Source organism: Mobula birostris, chromosome 5 (genome assembly GCF_030028105.1).
Source record: "Mobula birostris isolate sMobBir1 chromosome 5, sMobBir1.hap1, whole genome shotgun sequence".
Classification (NCBI taxonomy): Eukaryota; Metazoa; Chordata; class Chondrichthyes; order Myliobatiformes; family Myliobatidae; genus Mobula; species Mobula birostris.
Window position 1 is genome coordinate 92,624,392 of NC_092374.1, and position 22,804 is coordinate 92,647,195.

Consider the following 22,804-nt stretch of genomic DNA (forward strand, 5'->3'; position numbering starts at 1 on the left):
TAAGATAGTGGGAAGGGGGAAGTTAGAATAAGATAGTGGGAAGGGGAAGTTAGACTAAGATAGTGGGAAGGGAGGAGTTAGAATACGTGGGAAGGGGGGAGAAGTTAGAATAATATAGTGCAAAGAGGGGGAGGAGTACAAGCTGGCAAGTGATAAGTGATGAGACCTGTGAATGGAAAGATAGGCTGGGGAGGGGTAGATGAAGTAAGAAGCTGGGAGGTGAGAGGCGGAAGAGGTAAAGGGTTGAGGAAGGAGGAATCTGATGGGAGAGGAGAGTGAACTATGGGAGAAAGGAGAGGAACCAGGACTGGACTGGGGAATGGAAAAAGACAGAAGGGGGTTTGGGAGGTAATTACCATGAGTTTAATAAATTGATGTTAGAGGAGCTTCCAGCCCAATGGCCTGGAACTCTGGCTGTTTATTCCCCTCTTTTGATTCTGGCTGACCCATTTCTCCAACATTCTGCGTGTGTTAATTGTTCAGGCACTTGGAGAGGTAAGGAGGGACACAGGTCTCATGTAGGCTAGTGAAATTAAATGCGATGAGGTGGGTGAAAGGGGTCTTGGATGAACCATGCACAAATTCGCAACACACAAAATGCTGGAGGAACTCAGCAGGTCAGGCAACATCTGTGGAAATGAATGAACAGTCGACATTTCAGGCTGGAGGGCTTAATCTGAAGTCGGAGTAAGAAGGGGAGGGGAAGGAGTACACAGTGGCAGGTGATAGTTTGGCCCAGGTTACAGGGAAGGTAGTGGGTGGGGAAGGTTTGCGTGCTGAGAAGCTGGGAGGAGATACGTGGAAAAGGTAAAGGGCTGAAGGAGGAGACAGTGGGAGAAAGGGAACCAGAGGGAGGTGATGGCAGGTGAGAGGGGAGCCGGAATGGGGAATGGGAAAAGAGAGAAGGGGTAAGGTGCGAGAAGTCACCTGAAATTAGATAAATCGATGAGCGTTCCACCAGGGTGGAGGCCACCCAAATGGAATACGAGGTGTTCCTCCTCCAACCAGACTGTAGCCTCATTGTGGCAACAAAGGACTGACATGTTGGAATGGGAAGTCAAATTAAAATGGGTGGCCCTGCCTGGTGCAGTGGACTGATTCGATGTAACTCAGTGCATGAATTTTACAGGTAATATAACATCTGAAATGGATGAAAAGTCAACCAGGCTGATTGACAGGCTGTCTACCCAATCATCTTCAACCTTTAATGGCAACAGCAGGTTGAAAGGTCGGCTGGTTCTCGTCAGGGGAAAAATAAACGTGCAACTGGCCATGATTTTACATACATATATATATTTTTATTGGCAACTACAAAACTGTACAAAAGAGTTTTAACATTCCCTGGCAGTAAACGTCTGCTACAAAGATGCTGCGGGTGCTCCCAGATCAATCACCATTACACGAGGTGAGGATGCACCCACATCCCCTCCACCCAGAGCCACTGTCAGGGGTGAGAGATCGTTTGGGGCTGGTAAGATAGTCCCCCATCTGCGATCGATTAACACCTCGCTTTGCAACATTTGCTTATCGCATTGGGGCAAGTATAAATGGGATTAAATGATCATTGAATGGCTCTCGTTCTGTCCCCACTCAGAAACAGATAAAAAGAATTGATATGCAGTCTGGCGAAGAACAGGTGACTTATGGAGACCCTCTTCTGCTGGAGGGACACCTTGTTCCATGAGGGTGCCAACCTTGTTAAAGCGATTGTAAACAGAAGGAAAGTTTTTGCAAAGTTTACTTAAAGTTCTGGCAGTGCTTTGATGAATGGGTCACTTGTGAGACAAACTGTGCACCCGTGGACAAGCGAGGGGCTAAGTGGAAACCTTTCAACGCCTGGAGAGGTTTTGCTGGGGGGAGGAGGGGATCCTTTCACTAGAATAAATCCCGATTCAATCCGAGTGGGGAAGCATATGGAACTCCCACAGTGAGATGTCTGGGAAGCTGGAAAAACAGGGTGTGGGTGGGGGTAAGGTTAAGGATACATAACAATATACAGCTGCTGATACATGGAGCATCACGCTAAATCCCACTAACTCAACACGCCAGGGAGAAATGGTCAATTAGATGTTTCTGGAGCAGATGAAGGGTCGCAACTCAAAATGCCAGCTGTTCACATTTCTCTCAACAGATGCTGCCTGACCTGGGCGGATGGGGGAGGACAGGGGGGTGGGAGAGGACGGGGGCAGGGAGAGGATGGGGGAGGGAGGACGGGGGGGAGGGAGGACAGATGATAGGGAGGGAGGGGCAGTAAGGAACTTGGTCTGTCATCCCTCCCTCCCGTGAGGACAGGTCAGTTCATCTCCAGCACTGAAGTCTCGGGCTGCAAGCTGCTCCCGTCGCCTCCTGCAGCCGAGCACAGCCACAGTTTGATGCAGTTCTCGGCCCTGGTGTAGCGGTGGGTCATCAGGACTCCGTCGCCCTCATCTTCACTTTCCGTTGGCTCTGGGAACTTGCGCTGGCCCGAGGCCGTGGCCAACATGGGCAGGTAAGGGTGAAAGCTGTGGCGGGGATGGGGGGGGGGATTCAGAGGGCTTCAGTCAGCTTAATGTACCAACTACCACGTGGTGCCCAAATCATCCCCAGAACACCTGGCAGCTGTAACACTGATGCTTTGGCGGCACGACAGTGGGGGAGATGACTGGGCAGAGGGAAGCAAATTCCAGATCTTGGGGCTCAGGCAGGTTAAACCGCGGAGGGGACAGAAATGTAGAGGGCTCAAAGGGATTACAGAAACAGAGATGGGTGTAGGGGCTGGAGGGAGTATAGAGACAGGGAGGGGTGTAGGGGTTGGAGGGAGTATAGAGACAGGGAGGGGTGTAGGGGCTGGAGGGAGTATAGAGACAGGGAGGGGTGTTGGGGTTGGAGGGAGTATAGAGACAGGGAGGGGTGTAGGGGATGGAGGGAGTATAGAGACAGGGAGGGGTGTAGGGGCTGGAGGGGGTTATAGAGACAGGGAGGGGTGTTGGGGTTGGAGGGGGTTATAGAGACGGAGGGGTGTTGGGGTTGGAGGGGGTTATAGAGACAGGGAGGGGTGTTGGGGTTGGAGGGGGTTATAGAGACAGGGAGGGGTGTTGGGGTTGGAGGGGGTTATAGAGACAGGGAGGGGTGTTGGGGTTGGAGGGGGTTATAGAGACAGGGAGGGGTGTAGGGGATGGAGGGGGTTATAGAGACAGGGAGGGGTGTTGGGGTTGGAGGGGGTTATAGAGACAGGGAGGGGTGTTGGGGTTGGAGGGGGTTATAGAGACAGGGAGGGGTGTAGGGGTTGGAGGGGGTTATACAGACACGGAGGGGTGTTGGGGTTGGAGGGAGTATAGAGACAGAGATGGGTGTAGGGGCTGGAGGGGGTATAGAGACAGGGAGGGGTATAGGGGTTGGAGGGGGTTATAGAGACAGGGATGGGTGTAGGGGTTGGAGGGAGTATAGAGACAGGGAGGGGTGTAGGGGCTGGAGGGAGTATAGAGACAGGGAGGGGTGTAGGGGTTGGAGGGGGTTATAGAGACAGGGATGGGTGTAGGGGTTGGAGGGAGTATAGAGACAGGGAGGGGTGTTGGGGTTGGAGGGGGTTATAGAGACAGGGAGGGGTGTTGGGGTTGGAGGGGGTTATAGAGACAGGGAGGGGTGTTGGGGTTGGAGGGGGTTATAGAGATAGGGAGGGGTGTAGGGGTTGGAGGGGGTTATAGAGACACGGAGGGGTGTTGGGGTTGGAGGGGGTTATAGAGACAGGGAGGGGTGTTGGGGTTGGAGGGGGTTATAGAGACACGGAGGGGTGTAGGGGTTGGAGGGAGTATAGAGACAGGGAGGGGTGTTGGGGTTGGAGGGGGTTACAGAGACAGGGAGGGGTGTTGGGGTTGGAGGGGGTTATAGAGACAGGGAGGGGTGTAGGGGCTGGAGGGAGTATAGAGACAGGGAGGGGTGTAGGGGGTGGAGGGGGTTATAGAGCCACGGAGGGGTGTAGGGGTTGGAGGGAGTATAGAGACAGGGAGGGGTGTAGGGGTTGGAGGGAGTATAGAGACAGGGAGGGGTGTTGGGGTTGGAGGGGGTTATAGAGACAGGGAGGGGTGTTGGGGTTGGAGGGGGTTATAGAGACAGGGAGGGGTGTAGGGGTTGGAGGGGGTTATAGAGACAGGGAGGGGTGTTGGGGTTGGAGGGGGTTATAGAGACAGGGAGGGGTGTTGGGGTTGGAGGGGGTTATAGAGACAGGGAGGGGTGTAGGGGTTGGAGGGGGTTATAGAGACACAGAGGGGTGTTGGGGTTGGAGGGAGTATAGAGACAGGGAGGGGTGTTGGGGTTGGAGGGGGTTATAGAGACAGGGAGGGGTGTTGGGGTTGGAGGGGGTTATAGAGACAGGGAGGGGTGTTGGGGTTGGAGGGGGTTATAGAGACAGGGAGGGGTGTAGGGGATGGAGGGGGTTATAGAGACAGGGAGGGGTGTTGGGGTTGGAGGGGGTTATAGAGACAGGGAGGGGTGTTGGGGTTGGAGGGGGTTATAGAGACAGGGAGGGGTGTAGGGGTTGGAGGGGGTTATACAGACACGGAGGGGTGTTGGGGTTGGAGGGAGTATAGAGACAGAGATGGGTGTAGGGGCTGGAGGGGGTATAGAGACAGGGAGGGGTATAGGGGTTGGAGGGGGTTATAGAGACACGGAGGGGTGTTGGGGTTGGAGGGAGTATAGAGACAGGGAGGGGTGTTGGGGTTGGAGGGGGTTATAGAGACAGGGAGGGGTGTAGGGACCGGAAGGGGTTATGAGACAAGGAGGGGTGTAAGAGATGAACTGGATTACAAGAGACGGGGAGGGGGTTATGAGATAGGGAAGGGTACAGGGGATTACAGAGACGGGGTGTAGATGGAGGGGGTTTCAGAGACAGGGAGGGATGTAGGGTGCAGTCTGAAATGCCAGATTAGTTTTTTTCATAAGGGACTTTCTAGACTGGGAAGTTGGTGACAGGTGAGATGGGAGGAGAGGCCTGGGTCAGCCCTTGTGCAGGGTACAAGACGGGAGGGGAGGCCTCGGTCGGCACTTGTGTCTGGTACAAGAGGGAAGGCCTGGGTCGGCACTTGTGCAGGGTACAAGATGGGAGGTGGCCGAGGAGTTGGATCTGTGTACTGGAGGCAAACGAGGAGGTGGGTTTTTGACGTAGAGGGTATGGACCAGCTGGTGAAGGTGCCAGGAGCAGTGAGTGAAGTTCTGTGGTGTGATACCTCAGGAAGGGAGGTGGTGTGTCTGGGGTTCATTGGGGATCAAAAACCACCTGCAAACTACCTCAGGTCTCTGAACCCACCGTGATGATCTTTCTAACATCCTCACATTGGAAAACACCCTTCCCTGCTCTTTCACACGTGTTTGTGATAATGTGCCACTCCCTCCGCCACCAACCTCCTGCCCGTCTACCTCATCCCCACTGTCCACGCCAATCTCTTCTCTCTCAACCACCCCACCGTACTGTACTCCACCCTCCCCCTCACTGTATTCCTCAATGACTCTCTATCTACAATCTTTCCTCTACACACCATCTCCGGCACTTTCCCCAATAAACCCTCCCATTTCTCCTGTCCTCAGTACTGCACCCCCACCCCATCCCTGGTTGGTGTTGGACTCACCCAACCCCATTCACACAGTCTTGCTGTGTGTGGAACTGCAGGACTGGGTCGAGCACAGAACCGTCTGGCGGCTGTGTGGCATCCCAGATGGAAACCGAACCCTCCGTGTTGCCACTGATGATGTAGCGGCCACAACTGCAGAGAGACCAAGATTTTCAGATTAGATTGGCTTTCTTTGTCACATGTACACAAAGACAAACAGTGAAAGCATTGTCTGCGTCAACGACCTACTCAGTCCGAGGATATGCTGGAGGCAGCTCACAGGTGTCACCGCACTTCTGGCACCATCATTCCATGCCCACAGCTTACTCTCACCCTCGACCTCACCCGTAATGCGAGAGCTAACTCAGTCACAGGGTGGACGTACTAACTTCTTTTGGACAGCAGTGGGAATTGAACCTAGATCGTTGGTGCCGGAAAGCATTGCACTAACTGTTAAGTTACGGTGCCACCTACTAGGCAGAGGCTGGAACCTTGTTTTGCTGTAGCAAACTCTGAAGATGTTGAACTCTTTAATGCAGGCGTGAAAGTGAAGCATACAGTGACCACACTACCTCTGGTCAGGGGACTTTGTAGTCATACACCGACTATACACGGCCACCTGGTTACAAACTGGCTGGGAACTCACTCGATGTCGGGACAGATCCGAGAGGCGGAAAGGCCTCCTATGAAGCAAGACTAACTTTATATTCAGAATTTGTTTTATATTACGGTCCTCCACTCCCTCTCTTCTGCTGGGAGATGTCTCCCCCTGCTAATGGCAGGCCCTGGGGACTGCTATAGAAGAGAGGGACCTAGGGGTACAAGTGCAGAGTCCGAGGAAGTGGGAAACTCGAGAGAACTGAGTTGTGACACACTTGTGTTCATTGGTCAGGGCTGTTGGATTTACAGGGGTTTCCAACCTGGGGTCCACAGACCCCTCAGTTAATGGTAGCAGGTCCCTGACATAAAAAAAGGTTGTGAAGCCCTGGATTTGAGTGCAGAATTGTCATTTTCCTTGTATTTTTCCTATCCTCCAAGAGGATCAGAACTTTGTTGTGGTTTGGAAGTTTGTCTCAGTGACTGGGAGAGCGATGTTGGCTGGAGTCAGGACTTTATGCTTTGGCTCTTGGTCAGGTCAACCCATGCCAAACAGGTCAAGGGGTAGAGGCCAGACTAAGAGTGATCCACCAGACCTTCAGGTTCGGGGTTCAACTCACGACAAACGACCCTGACTGGTAAAACAAAATTTGTACGGAAACAGCAATGGAAAAGTCATCTACACCTGAGTGTGATGGTATTCCTGAGTCTCCAGCCAGGACTTGTGTGACTGACAGTAGTGCAAGCTGAGAGGAAGCTACTGACATGATGAAGGAAGCCCTGAACGCTGCCAGAGATGGAGGACCTTCATTGTCGCCCTAGACGCCAGCAGTAAGTAAATAAACTTTCCTATGCTTGCTTATAATCTTTATATAATCAACTACGTGCATGTAACTGTTCAGTAAAATTTACAGTAATTGTAGTATAGCTGTGTGTATTTTCCGTGGCAGTGTCACACCACTCCAATGTGGCTACACCAAAGGTTTTTTATTTATTTGTTTAGTGAGATAGCTCAGTAACAGGCCCTTCTGGCCCAATGAGTCCCCACCTCCCAATGAACCTGCTAACCTGCACGTCTTTGGAAACGCACGCGGTCACAGGGAGAACGTACAGACAGCGGCGGGAATTAAATTCGTGTTGCTCACGCTGTAATAGTGTTACACTAACTGCTACACTACTATCTGTGATTCTGTGATTTTTCTACACGGGGTTGTTTGCCGACGTTCATGACGATGCCGTGTGATCATTGCAGCGTCAACAGTCACGGGCCAGCAGTGATGGGAAACGAAATATTGTCAACGCCTGACCCACTCAGCAGTGAAGCGTTAAAGGTATACTCACAGCTCCAGGTCAAAGTACATTCGTTGATTAGTGGTTGCTGAGCGCAACATGGAGAACAGCACTTTCCCAGGCTGTCGGATGTCCCAGCACAGGATTTCTGGATCCTTGGAGAAAACACACCATTAGACAGAATCAAGCCATGGGAAAAGGTAGACGAGAGGCACCTGAGGTTTGCAGTTAGCCGGGTGCTGGGGAGCAAGCAGGTCAGTAAAGAGAGACACAGGAAACTGCACACGCTGGAATCTGGAGCAACACACAAAATGCCGGATGAACTCAGTGGGTCGGGCAGCATCTGCGGAGGGAAACGGAGAGTCAATGGTTCGGGTCAGAAACCTATCTTCACGTGAAGTGCCTCGTCCCAAGACACCAACTGTCCGTTCCCCTCCACAGATTGTGGATCTTATACAGTCAGGATAAGACCGTCCTGATCTCCCCATCCCCCGGAACATCGACTCTTTATTCCTTTCCATTGATGCTGCTTGGCCTGCTGAGTTCCTCCAGCATTTTGTATGCGTTACTCAAGATAAGATTATATTTATTTGTCACCTGTACATCCAAACACACAGTGAAATGTGATGTTTGCATCAACAACCAACATGTGCTGGGGACGGCTTGCAAGTGTTGCCAACGTAGCATACCTACCACTTACTAACCCTAAACCAGAGCACCCAGAGGAAATGCATGCAGTCACGGAGAGAATGTTCTTTACAGAGAGTGATGGGAATTGAACCCTGATTGATATATGCAGCTGGCGCTGTAAAGGGTTGCACTAACCACTACAATATGGTGCCACCCAACCCACTGAGTTCCTCTGGCACCTTGTGCGTTAGGACAGTGATGGAATCTACCTGCAGCTTACTGCTGCCCAGACACCTCTGCTTCACAGTGTAGGGAGCATCATCCATTGTCTCAATGCTGGAACTTTGAGAAGCTTGTTCCATTTCCTGGCTCTCTCTGATTCTTTCTTTCAAGCCATCATTCCCTTCTGGACTGTTCTGCTTTATTGTCCTTTCAGGTAAATTAGACACCACAGAGCGGATCTCAACTACCCCTTGATGGTTTTACCAATCAAGTTCACTCTGCCCTCTTATGCTACCCAACCCTGTGACAATGGGAAACGTTTTACCTTGTGTATTCAGTCCAAGCTCTCCGTTTTGAACGGTTCCATTTAACCTCACTTTGAGCTTCTCTGCCTTACCCTCTGTAGTCTCTCCAAGGCTCTGACATCCTTGGCGGCACTGGCCACAATACTTCAGATGCTGCAGCCAAGAAAACTCACCAGTGCCTCGACTTCCTCAGGAGGCTGAAGAAATTTGGCATGAGCCCTTTGATCTTCACTCATTTTTAAACGGACGCTCCACAGAAAGAATCCTATCCAGATACATCACGGATTCCTACGGCAACGACTCTGCCCGTGACTGCAAGGAACCGCAGAGTTGTGAACGCAGCTCAGCACAATGGAGGAACCAGCTTCCCCTCCATGGATTCTGTCTACACTTCTCAATGCCTTGGTAAAGCAGCAAGCAGAATCAAAGACCCCAGGCACCCTGAATATTCTTTTCTCCCCTCCTCCCATTAGACGGAAGATGCAAAAGCCTGAAAGCACGCACCACCAGGCTCAAGGACAGCTTTTCTCCTCCTGTTTTAAGACTATCAAACAGTTCCACTGATAAGATGGACTCTTCAATCTACCCTGTCGTGCTCCTTGCACCTTATTGTCTGCCTGCTCCACACTTTACGTGCAGCAGTAACAGTATTAGCTCACTGTTGTCATAGGAACTGAAAATTTTGTCCTGCATCCCGCCGCTGCCTGTAAGGGAGTTTGCATGCCCTCCGAGTGCTCCAGTTCTCCCCCCACAGTCCAACAATGGTAGGTTAATTGGTCATTGGAAATTGTTCTGTGATTAGGCTGGGGTTAAACTGGGGGATTGCTGGGTGGTGTGGCTCGAAGGGCCAGAAGGGCCTAGTCCGATCTGTAACTTATCTCAACCTCAATACAGTTCATACAGATCAAAGCATTACTAAGTGCATTGTGGTAAAATAGCCATGCAGAATAAAGTGTAACAGCTACCGAAAAGCGCAGTGCTGGTAAACACTGAAGTGCAAGGTTATGATGAGGTAGAATGTGAGGTCAAAAGCCTCTCTTGACATACAAGGGGTCCTTTCAAGGGTCTGATAACAGCGGGATAGAAGTTGACCTTCATGCCTGGGAGTACGAGCTTTCAGTCTTTTGTATCTTCTGCCTGATGGGAGGGGGAAGACAGGGTGTCTGGGGCAGGAAGGGTCCTTGATTAGGCTGCTTATGCCTTTTGTTATAGCTTTCAGTGGAGGTTGGATGCCTGATGTCAGAGAGTCCGGAAGTCAAGGACTGAAGGCCCAGAGGTGGCCTGTCTGTATGTGTGAATGTGGGTGGTTGGGTAAGAGGGCATGAAAGGGGCTTGTTTTGCTATTGTTCTACTGGGCACTGTGGGCATGCTATGTTAGTGCTCTAATGTGGGCTAACCCCAGCACATCCTTAGCTTGTGTTGGTCACTTACACAAATAATTCAGCTCACTGTGCTGTACATGTGATAACTGAATCTGAACCATGTGCTATCTCAGATCACTGAAATGCAAAACAAAGTGTACCTTGGTACACTTGACACAATTCATTATTGCAGTTTAACATGCTTATGCTTGTGTGCCCCTCAGGAAGATCTCGCCTACCTTCCTGCCCCCGGAGTACAGCAGGTTCCCATCGGGCGAAAACACCACGTGCGTCACCCCTCCCTGGTGGCCCTGCAGGATGCTCAGCACAGTCCCCTCGTCCCGGGCGTACAGCCCCACCGTCTTCGAGTAGGAGGCACAGGCGTACAGGTCCTGCTCGGGGCTGAAGGCGATGCACGAGATGATGCCCGTTTGGCCCTGCTTCTTTGCTGCAAGGGAAAGCTGCAGGTGAGGAGCTGCTGCAAGGGTGGCTGGCACGCTCACTGCCTTCTGCTGGACGAATAATCCGGTTTTTATTCAGCCTTGTTGTGAGCGAGCTTCACTTGAGCTAATAAAATGAAGCGAGGTTTAAGCACAGCAGCCATTGTGGGAGTGGCACTTGTTGGAGTGGGCAGTGTTAGAGTGAGGAACTGAGACTGGCTCAAGAGGCAGAGACCACTTCAGGAATAAAAGCAGGATTATTAATAATCCTGTAATAATTATCAAAATAAATATTTAATTAATCCTGTTTTACAGTGGTGGCAATGGGATTTCTGCCCACGTCATGCAGGGAAGCTAAACAACTCCAACTTACAGGGGCTACAGAGAATGGTGGTACTCATCCAGTCCCATCATGGGCATAGAATCAGAATCAGGTTTATTATCACTGCTGTACATCACGAAACTTGTTTTTTTGTTGCAGTGGTACAGTGCCACACATAAAAATTATTATAATTGGTTTTGTACATTCAAAACATCCAAGAGTGTGTCACGGTAGCACAATGCTTTAGAGTACAGGTGACCCCGGTTCAATTCCTGCCACTGCCTGTAAGCAGTTTGTATGCTCTCCCAGTGAACACATGGGTTTCCTCTGGGTGCTCTGGTTTCCTCCCACAGTGTAAAGGCATATTGGATGGTAGGTAAATTAGTCAATATAAGTTGTCCTGAGAGTAGGCCAGGATTAAATTTGGGGCATCGCAGCTCAAAGGGCCTATTCCGTGTTGTACCTCAGCCCTCCAGCAGTACAGAGCTCCTACAGCACAGCACAAGGAAACACCTTTGGATTTTACACTCAAGTTGATCTTACAGAGGTGTAAAAAATCATGAGAGGGGCATTAATATGGTGAATGCTAGGTAAAGGAAATAAAAAAAACTAGGACAATTAAATATGAGGTGAGAGGGGAAAGATTTAAAGAGACTGAAAGAGTAATTTCTTCACCCAGAGGCTGGTCCATGACTGGAATGAGCTTGCAGAGGAAGTGGTTGAGGGTCGGTACAGTAACACATTTAAGCTGTGTTTGACGTTTGGATAGGAACGGTTTAGAAGGATATGGGTCAAATGTGAACAAATAGGCATCTAGGTCAACGTGGACCAGTTAAGCCGCAGGGGGAGTAGGGGCTGTTTCCAAGCTGTCTCACTCTACATCTCCAGACAGGGACTTGACTTCTAACTTCCAACTGTGAGGAATGGTCCGAGGGTATTCCATACCGTGGGCATGTAAAACTGTGCAGCAATATGGTTTTAAACTTCCTCCCATAAGGGTAGGAAGATGCCGAAGAATGAACAGTGTTATATAAAATAAAACCTCGTCCGCACTCCCTTTATATCCAATAAATGTAGAGATCCCAAAAACATACTCATGGTCGGCCTCTTCTCACATTCCCGGCCTGGGCGAGAAGTCTCAAAGACCCGCACCATCTTGTCGAAGCCACAGTAGAGCTGTGAGCCGTCGGGTGTGAAGCAGAGGGAGTGAGCGGCTGTCAGCTCATCCTGCAAACAGTGAACAGGCACTGAACATACACTGGAGAGGTGGGATAATGGATACTCTGCAGCAGTCAAGTTATCAGTCCTACAACCCTCTGAGATCACCTCCCTCCCTACAACCCTGAGATCACCCCCCACACACCTCTCTGAGGTCTGCACCCTTCCACGATCCTGAGATCACCTACCTCCCATACATCTCTGAGATCTTCACTCTCCCACAATCCTGAGATCACCTACCTCCCTACAACAGCACCCAGATCTCCACCATCCTTACAAACCTGAGATCTCCAACATCATTACCTCTGTAACCTTCTAAAATCCTCTCAGATCTTCATTCTCCCTACAACTGTCTCAGATCAAAATCCACCCCACAACCTGCAGGGATCACCATCCTACCTACCCCTGCAATGTCCTCCAGCCCTACATTGCTCCCAGATCTCCACTGTCCTTTCAAACCCAAGATCTCCATCCTCCCTAACCCTGTAACCTGGTGCAACCCTCCGAGATCACCCCCTCCGACTTCTGCAACCTCCTCTAGCCTTATAGCCCTGAGCTGAGCCTGCTGATCTTACATGAATTAACACAACTCTGTTTTCTGTGACAATACAGCAGCTAGAGACCTGGCTGACATCCTGCTCATGCAGAACTTCCCACTCTCCCTCAGGGAGGCTGATGTCAGAGACGGACAGCACAGAAACAGGCCCTTCAGCCCATCAGTCTGTGCAAACCCAATTCTCATCACCTCTCCACCCCTCCCTTGTCCACAGAACTACCACTCACTGACTAGGTGGAATTTACTGCAGCCAATTAACCCATTTTGGAGAGTGGGATGAAACTGGAGTACCCAGGAGGAATACCCAGGCAGTCACAGGGCAAATATGCAAACTCCATACCAACAGTGCCTGAAGTCGAGATTGAACCCAGTCTCCCACAGGGTAAGACAGCTGCTCCATCACCTGAACCACCAAAGGTGTATTGTAAATAATTGCTATTTCTCTGCAACACGGTCCAACGCCAACTGACTAGCAGCAATGGCGACCCTTGGCAGCTCGCCTGCACTCCCCACTCCAGCTCCTGTCCACAATAGGACCAAAAAATGCATCTAAAGGTCATGAGGAGAAGGCAGGACAATGGGGTTGAGGGGAAAAGTAGATCAGTCATGATCAAACAGCAGAGCAGACTCTATGGGCCAAATGGGCTAACTCTGCTCCTAGGTCTTATACACCTATGATCTAACAAGACACAGGAGCAGAATTAGGCCATTCGGCCCATTGATCTGTTCCGCCATTCAATCAAGGCTGATTTTTTATTCCTCTCAACCCCATTCTCCTGCCTTCTCCCCACAAGTGTTGATTCCCCCTACCAGTCAAGAACCTATCAATGTTTGCTTTAAATGGACTCAGTAACTTGGCCTCCACAGGCTTCTGTGGCAATGAATTCCACAGATTCACCGCCCTCTGGCTAAAGGAATTCTTCATCTCTGTTCAAAAAGGGCATCCTTCTATTCTGAGGTTGTGCCCTCTGGCCCTAGACTTCCACACCGTTGGAAACATCCTCACCACATCCACTCTATCCAGGCTTTTCAATAATTGGTAGATTTCACTGAGCTCTCCCCCCGCCCCTCCACACACAAACACACACACACACACACACACACACACACACACACACACACACACACACACACACACACACACACACACACACACAATTCTTCAAAAACCCAAAGCCATCAAGATACAACATACATTTACCCAGAACAGAGGCATGGGCCCAGAAATGTTAACACCACACACCAGCGGAATCCATACTGGCCACCCCACTGGGTTAAACCCCATGGGCTGGTGGGGACTTACCAAGTGATTGTAGGGCCTGAAGGTGGCCCGCAGGTCTCCATAGAAGGCATCCCAGATGTGGATGGGATTCTCGCGGCTGCTGCTGGCCAGGCTGTGAAAGGAACGGTGGTGCCAGTGTTTAAAGACTGAACCCTGACCCTCATTAGCATAGGTCACACACTGGTGGGTGGAGCTGCTTTAGGAGAATAAGCAACCTCAGAAACGCACAGTCAAGTGGCAGATGAAGTGCTGGAGGTGAGTGTGCAATACCCTCGTTCGCTGGCCCAGGTGTAAAAAAAGCAGGAAATTTCCTGCTGAGTTTGTACACCAGCACAGTTATGGTCACCAGTCTACAGTAAGGACGTGGCAGTGGAGATTAGCTTTATTTATCACATTTACATCAGAACATACAGAGAAATGCATCATCCCCATCAACAGCCAACACAGTCCCAGGGAGGTGCTGGGGGCAGCCTGCAAGTGTCACCATACTTCCCTTCTTTTCAAATCTTTTTTTATTATTATCCAAAATTTACAAGAGTACATTGAAGCAGGAAACACTTACAATGTCTCAAGAGAAAAAAAAATTGTTTTAAAGATTGAAAAAATTTTGGTAACAAAAAAAAGAGAAAAAAAACCCTACTAAAGCAAAGAAAAGTAAGGGGAAAAAACCTATTAGGTGTTCAACCCCGGAGCAATGCGTCATACAAAAAGCTTCTAAAGACAAATATCAACCGCCAGCAAGAAAATAAATGTACCAAAAATTTACAATTAGATTGTGGAGGAAATCTATCAATTAACTCAAATGATAGTAACAAGCATCTTTTCTCAAAATCAAACATAGGTTCAAAGGTTTGACTTCTAATTTTCTCCAAATTAAGACATAGCATCACTTGAGAGAACCATTGTGACAAAATAGGTGCCGACGTATCCTTCCACTTCAACAAAATGGCCCTCCTAGCTATCAATGTAACAAATGCAATAACATGTTGGTCAGACACAAAGATACCACGGATATTTTGAGAAATTATTCCTAAAAGCACAGTTAATTTGTTAGGTTGTAAATTAATTTTAAGTGCTCACCACACTTCCGCTGCCAACATAGCCTGTCCACTAACTCACTAAGCCTTTAACGTGGAAGGAAATTGGAGCAGCCAGTGAAAATCCAAGCGGTCACGGGGAGAACATACAAAGTCCTTACAGACAGCTGGCCCCAGAAAGCGCTATGCTAACCGCCACACTATCATGTGTGGTTTATGAGGATGTTACCTCTGGTTGGGTGAGACTGCACTTGGAGTTTCATGTAACAGTTTTGATCCCCCGTTACAGGAAAAACATCATTCAATTCTTAAGAGTGCACAGAAGATTTATGAGGAAGTTGCCAGGACTCAAGTACATGAGTTATAAGAAGAGGTTACCAGGCTAGAACTTTATTCCCTGGAATGCTGGAGATTGAAGGTGGCCTTATCGCTTGTTCGTTGTTCTTGGCAAATTTTAGCTAAGACACCTGCTTAGCCCTCATCAGGGTCACGTGAAGCCATGGGAGCAGGTGGTGGGTGAATGGTCATATGAGCAGCTGGTGCACATCCCAAGTCATGCAACCACTGACACCAGGCAGACAATCCCTGAAGAGTATTGATAATTGCTGGGGTCACCCATCTTGTATAGACACTCTCCAGAAGGAGGAAATGGCAAACCACTTCTGTAGGAAAATTTTCCAAGAACAATCTTCATTTCCATGATGGCCCACGTCATATGACACGGCACATGATGATGTGGGAGGGAAGAGTTAGATTGATCTTATAAATTCGGCACAACATCGTACTGTTCTATAATGGCACGGCAAAACTCATTTCCTGAAAGAGGACTATAGTCAAGAACTTGTTACATTTAAAATATCACCCCGAACAGCACCTCAAGAACAAGGTTAGGGACAGGCAGCAGGGAAGTGGGTGGGACCTGAATAGCTCTTTGCCAGCTGTCAAAGATATGACAGGTCAAACGACTGCCACAAACCCAAGGTTGCAGGCATTTCAGGAGAGTACGTGCAGCGTTCCTTTGCATTTGAATTCCCGTACCTGACCATGCTGCAACCAGTCAGGTTACTTTCAACAGTACATCCGAAGGAGTCTGACTGTTGCAGGTTCAGTAGCCTGGTTGCAACATTCACGCCCAAAGTATTGACTGTGTGGATTTCCTCTGGGTGCCCAGGTTTCCTCCCACAGTCCAGAGACGTGTAGGTTAGTCGGCTAACTGGTCATTGTAAATTGTCCTGTGATTAGACTGGTGTTAAATAGATGGGTTACTGGGCGCGTCTTGTTGGGCCAGAAGAGTCCATTCCACTGTGTCGCTAAAGAAATAAAATGATTATAACAACAGTGCGGTGTAGTGGTTAGCGCAGTGCTTTACAGCCCCAGCGATCGGGGTTCCATAATAGAGCATAATGCAGGTCGAATCGCTGGAGAGGAAAGCAAATGCAATGTTGGCATTCATTTCGAGAGGACTAGAATATAAAAAGCAAGGGTGCAATGCTGAGGCTTTATAAGGCACTAGTGAGGCTTCACCTGAGGTAATGTCAGCAGTTTTGAATCCCTTATTTAAGAAAGGATGTGGTGACATTGGAGAGAGTTCAGAAGAGGTTCATGAGAATGATTCGGGGAATGAAAGGGTTGTTGTATGAGGAGTGATTAAAGGCTCTGGGCCTGCACTCACTGGAATTTAGAAGAATGGGGTGGGGGGGGGGGGGCGGAATGTTGAAAGGCCTATATAGAGTAGACTGAAGAAGACGTTTCCTATAGGTGGGTGAGCCTAGGATTACGGGGCACAGCCTCACTACAGAGGGACATCCATTTAGAACAGAGATAAGGAGAAATTCCTTCAACCAGAGGGTGGTGAATCTGTGGAATTTGTTGCCACAGGCGGCTGTGGAGGCCAGGACACTGGGCACATTTAAGGCAGAGGTTGATGGGTTCTTGATTAGTCAGGGCGTTGAAAGGTAATGGGGAGAAGGTAGGAGAATGGGTTTAGAGAGAAATGGATCAGCCATGCTGAAATGGCGGAGCATACCTGATAGGCCAAATAGCCTAATTCTGCTCCAACGTTTTATGGTATTATGGTTCATTCCTACTGCTGCCTATAAGGAGTTTTGTGTGTTCTCTCTGTGCCTGCGTGTGTTTTCTCTGGCTGGTCTGCTTTGCTCCCACATTCCAGAGACGTGTGGGTTGGTAGTTTGATTGGTCACGTGGGTGTAATTGGGCAGCGTGAGCTGTTTGCCTTGGGGGGGGCTGTTACTGTGCTACATCTCTAAATAAAATAAAGTAGGGAACAAGACCATGAATAAATCCACCAATAAACATGACAGGTTCAAAACTTACAAGCACGTTTCCGCAGCCATGGAGGACATGAGCGGGTACCAACAATAATCGTATATAGTATCTCCCTCGGACATCCGCAGTACAGGACTCTGTAAACAGAGATAGTAATAGCAAAAAACATGAATTAGACACAAGATGGATATGCTTCTTCCTCACTCTTAAAGATTCAAGTTGGTGCCACCTGGAAATCTGAAATGAGGGAGGGAAGAGGTAATCTGCAAAAATAATTTGCTGGGCTAATGAGTAGGTGTTGGTGGAACCAATCAGATATCACTTCAAAGAGCTATCACAGGCCATATGGGCCGAACGAGCTGGATTTGCACCTTTAAGCAGTTTCTGCAGAGTGAAACATCCCTGGGCAAGTTAGGGAGTGTTCTGGAGTTATGTGAATATAGCAGGTAATAATTTAAACAAGAACCAGATTTCAGTTCTTCTTGTAAATTGCAAGCAATAATCAGTCTGAAGTTAAAAGGACAGCTTTACAAACAGGGGTGTCTACAAAGCACAGGCTGCTGTCCCACAGCTGGGGAGACGTCTGGTAAGAGAGATGGTCCACAAACTGAATACATGAGACATTCTCATATGCATCAGCAAAATGTAAAACAATGGGGTTGTGCTAACTGGCCTGAATCAAACAAAGCAGCACTTGCTGAGTTACTTGCACCACTGTCACTTGAGTTCAAGCCAGAGACCAGACAGATGTTAGCACATCACTTAGCACATCAAACATGGTCACAGGTATAATTGATGGAATTGTTGTACACTCAGTCAGTCCTGACAACATTATTTTGGGTGTCTGAGACCTCTGCCCGCAGAAGCTTTTTAAAGTTTTCAAATTTTTTAAATTTATCAACCGATTGAGATACAGCGTGTAATAGACTTTTCTGGCCCTTCGAGCCACACTGCCCAGCAATCCCCCAGTTTAACCCTAGTCTAATCACGGGACAACTTACATTGACCAATTAACCTACCAACTGGTACATTTTTGGACTGTGGGAAAAAACCCACAAAGTCACAGGGACAGCGTACAATTCCTTAAAGGCAACAGCAGGAGTTGAACTCAGATCGCTGGTATGGTAAAATGTTGTGCTAACCACTACACTACCGTGCCATCCCTTTTAGGCCATCTGTGTGAATTACTTGTCCAGAAAAGTTGTTTGAACATTCAGAGGTGTCTCCAACTGTAGATACGTTTAAAGTAAATTTTATTATCAGAATACATAATACAGAACACATGACTGGGTAACCACATATTACCCTGAGATTCTTTTTCCTGCGGGCATACACAGCAAATCTATCGAACAGCAACTATAACAGGATCCAGGAAAGATCAAGTAGAGCATTGAAGACAACAAACAGTACAAATGCAAACATAAATAAATAGCAATAAGTAACGACAGCATGAAATAACAAGATAAAGAGTCCTTAAAGTGAGATCATTGGTTGATGGAACATCTCAATAGATGACAGTAATTATCCTCTTTTGTTCAAGAGCCTGATGGTTGAGGGGTAGTAACTGGTGAACCTGGTAGTGTGAGTCCTGAGGCTCTTGCACCTTCTTCCTGATGGCAGCAGTGAGAAAAGAGCATGGCCTGGGTGGTGAGGGTCTTTGATGATGCATGCTGCTTTCCTACCACAGCGCTTCATGTAGATGTGCTCAATGGTTGGGACAGCATTACCCAATGTGGACTGGGTCAAACCCACCATCTTTTGTCGGATTTTCCATTCAAGGCATGTGTAACTCTTAGGAAGGAATGTCAACCCAAAATAAACAATATTCCTGCAACTGTTGAATTGTATTGAATCATCCAATGTTAATGATATGAAAACGTTATATACTTTTGGGCTTTGGAGGCTCAACTCAGAGGATTTTCAGAAGAATAACTGCTTGCCGAGATGAACAAAGACATTTATGTATATCACCAGCCTCAGTGTCTCTCCTGTGACTTTGATCACAGTCACAACAGGCTGAATGGGCTGGATTTGCATCCTGCAGAGTGAAATGTCCCAAGGCACAGGAGGGCGATCAGACCACAATCCCCACTAACCTAGTGAGGAGTTATCAGGACGGTGCAGTCAAACAGGTGAATCTCCGGGAGCATCCCCCGGGGGGGGGGGGGGGGGTAGGGCTTGACCAACGATGGAGTGACTCAGTGGAGGGGAAAGCGAGAGAAAGGGAAACACGTACCATTTCAGGCAGGACGCTCCATCTCATCTCGTACAGCTCAGTGGGGAGGTTGAAGATTCTCAGCACGTTGTCAGCGCTGTTGGTCAGAATGCAAGAACCATCCGGGGCCCTAAGGACAACAGAACATGGTCAGTAACAGAGGCTTCCACTTACCCCGGTTAGGCAGAACAGCCCCACAACAAGCTGTAGGAATTCAACAAGTGTGGTCCACTCGGGGTAAAACTGGGCTGAGAGAAATTAACACTCCTCTCTCCAATTCCAACCTCACCCCTTCCGAATGCTCTGCTCGCCACCCCCTCCACACTAATCCTAACCTCATCATCAAACCTGCAGATAAGGGAGGTGCTATAGTAGTCTGGCAGACTGACTTCTACCTTGCTGAGGCCCAGTAACAACTCTTAAGACACCTCCTCTTGCCCCTCAAACAGAATCCCACACCATCAATGACCTATTAGCTCTGGGGACCTCCCATCCACTGCCACCAAAGTCATAGTTCCCCCACCCCACATCTCCCATTTCTATCTCCTACCCAAAATCCAAACCCGCTTCTCCAGGTAGACCCATTGTTTCAGCTTGTTCTTGCCTCACTGAACTCATATCTGCATACCTCAACTCTGTCTTATCCCCCAAAGCTCAGTCCCTTCCTATGTACATCCGTGACACTTCACACACTCTGGATCTTTTCAATGATGATTCAAGTTTCCTGGCCCCCATCATCTTATTTTCACTATGGATGTCCGGTCCCTATACACCTCCACCCCCCACCAGGAAGGCCTCAAAGCTCTCCGTTTCCTTCTGGATACCGGACCCAACCAGTTCCCCTCCACCACCACTCTCCTCCGTCTAGTGGAACTTGTTCTCACTCTTAATAATCTCTCCTTTGGCTCCTCCCACTTCCTTCAAACAAAAGGGGTGGCCACGGGCACATGCCTGCCTTTTTGTCAGCTACGTGGAACAGTCCATGTTCTGAGCCTACACTGGTGACCGTCCTTCACTTTTCCTATGCTACATTGACAACTATATTTGTGCTGCTTCCTGCACCCATGTTGAGCTCGTCAACTTTACCTCCAACTTCCACCCTGCCCTCAAATTTACCTGGTCCATTTCCAACACATCCCTCCCCTTTCTCGATCTCACTGTTTCTATCTATTGATGTCTATTATAAATCCACGGACTCTCACAGCTACCTTGACTATACCTCCTCCCACCCTGTAACTTGTATTAAAAAAAAAAAAAAAACCTCCATTCTCTTCTCTCAATTCCTCCATCTCTGCTGCATCGCTCTCAGGATGAGGCTTTTCATTCCAGAGTGAAAGAGATGTCCTCTTTTTTCAAAGAAAGGGGCTTCTCTTCCTCCACCATCAAAGCTGTCCTCAGCTGCATCTCTTCTATTTCACACACATCTGCTCTTACCCTATCCTCCCGAAACCCTACCAGGGATAGGGTTCCTCTTGTCCTCACCTACCACACCACCAGCCTCCGCATCCAGCATATAATTCTCCAGAACTTCCACCATGTCCAACGGGGTCCCACCATCAAGCACATCTTCCACCCACCCCCATCTTCTTTCCACAGGGATCGCTCCTTACACAACTCCTTTGTCCATCCTTCCCTCCTCACTGATCTCCCCCGGCACATATCCTTGCAAGCGGAACAAGCGCTGCACCTCCTCTCTCTCTACCATTTAGGCCCCAAACAGTCCTACCAGGTGAGGTGAGACTTCACCTGTGAGTCTGTTGGGGTTATCTATTGTCTTGTGCTCCCAGTGTGGCCTCCTGTATATCGGGGAGACTGTTTTGCCGAGCATCAGAAAAAGCAGGATCTCCCAGTGACCACCCATTTTAATTTCACTTTCCATTCCAATATGTCAATCCATGGTCTCCTCTATTGTCGCGATGAGGCCACAGTCAGGTTGGAGGAACAACACTTCGTATTCTGTCTGGGTAGCCTCCAGCCCGATGGCACGAACATTGATTTCTCAAACTTCCGGAAATGGTCCCCCCTCCCCGTTCCCCCTTTCCCTCCCTCACCTTATCTCCTTGCCTGCCCATCACCTCCCTCTGGTGCTCCTCCCCCATTTTCTTTCTTCTATGGCCTTCTATCCCCACCGATCAGACTCCTACTACACCAGTCTTGTATCCCCTTCACCAATCAACTTCCCAGCTATTTACTTCACTTGCTCCCTCCCTTTTAAATCTACTCATCTTTTTTCTCCTCCAGTCTTGCCGAAGAGTGTCGGCCTGAAAAGTTGACCGTACTTTTTTCCATAGATGTTGCCTGGCCTGCTGAGCTTCTGCAGCACTTTGCATGTGCTGCTTGGATCTCCAGCACCCGCAGATTCTCTCTTGCTTGTGAGAGAAATCTATTTTTATCAACAATGACCATTTAGAACAGAAAACAGAAGACAATGAGAGATGTTCAGATCAGGCAGCACCACTCTCTGGATAATGAAATTCCTCCTCATCTCTGTTCTAAAGGGAAGTTCTTTTATCCAGAAGCTGTGCCATAAGGTCCTAGACTCCCCCACTATAGGAAACACCCTCTCTACGTCCACTGGTCCTAGACTCCCCCACTATAGGAAACACCCTCTCTACGTCCACTGGTCCTAGACTCCCCCACTATAGGAAACACCCTCTCTACGTCCATTCTATCTGTGTCCTCCGGTCCTAGACTCCCCCACTATAGGAAACACCCTCTCTACGTCCACTGGTCCTAGACTCCCCCACTATAGGAAACATCCTCTCCACATCCACTCTATCTGTGTCCTCTGGTCCTAGACTCCCCCACTATAGGAAACATCCTCTCCACATCCACTCTATCTGTGTCCTCTGGTCCTAGACTCCCCCACTATAGGAAACACCCTCTCTACGTCCACTCTGTCTGTGTCCTCCGGTCCTAGACTCCCCCACTATAGGAAACACCCTCTCTACGTCCACTCTGTCTGTGTCCTCCGGTCCTAGACTCCCCCACTATAGGAAACATCCTCTCCACATCCACTCTATCTGTGTCCTCTGGTCCTAGACTCCCCCACTATAGGAAACACCCTCTCTACGTCCACTCTGTCTGTGTCCTCCGGTCCTAGACTCCCCCACTATAGGAAACACCCTCTCTACGTCCACTCTGTCTGTGTCCTCCGGTCCTAGACTCCCCCACTATAGGAAACATCCTCTCCACATCCACTCTATCTGTGTCCTCTGGTCCTAGACTCCCCCACTATAGGAAACACCCTCTCTACGTCCACTCTGTCTGTGTCCTCCGGTCCTAGACTCCCCCACTATAGGAAACACCCTCTCTACGTCCACTCTGTCTGTGTCCTCCGGTCCTAGACTCCCCCACTATAGGAAACATCCTCTCCACATCCACTCTATCTGTGTCCTCTGGTCCTAGACTCCCCCACTATAGGAAACACCCTCTCTACGTCCACTCTGTCTGTGTCCTCC

The 22,804-nt window shown here is 49.1% G+C and overlaps 1 protein-coding gene across 2 annotated transcripts in view; it reads right to left on the reverse strand.

The window, feature by feature from the left end:
* Positions 1 to 1,262: 1,262 nt before the first annotated feature.
* The window catches only part of wrap53 (WD repeat containing, antisense to TP53), a 46,150-nt gene continuing 24,608 nt past the window's right edge, over positions 1,263 to 22,804 (reverse strand). For both annotated transcript variants that reach the window (XM_072258442.1, XM_072258443.1), the window contains exons 5-12: positions 19,365 to 19,473; positions 17,177 to 17,265; positions 13,827 to 13,917; positions 11,844 to 11,976; positions 10,227 to 10,435; positions 7,521 to 7,624; positions 5,601 to 5,735; positions 1,263 to 2,501 (exon numbers count right to left, since the gene is read on the reverse strand). In XM_072258442.1, the coding sequence (XP_072114543.1) occupies positions 2,294 to 2,501; positions 5,601 to 5,735; positions 7,521 to 7,624; positions 10,227 to 10,435; positions 11,844 to 11,976; positions 13,827 to 13,917; positions 17,177 to 17,265; positions 19,365 to 19,473 (1,078 nt within the window). In that variant the 3' untranslated portion in view covers positions 1,263 to 2,293. The remainder of the gene's footprint in view (positions 2,502 to 5,600; positions 5,736 to 7,520; positions 7,625 to 10,226; positions 10,436 to 11,843; positions 11,977 to 13,826; positions 13,918 to 17,176; positions 17,266 to 19,364; positions 19,474 to 22,804) is intronic.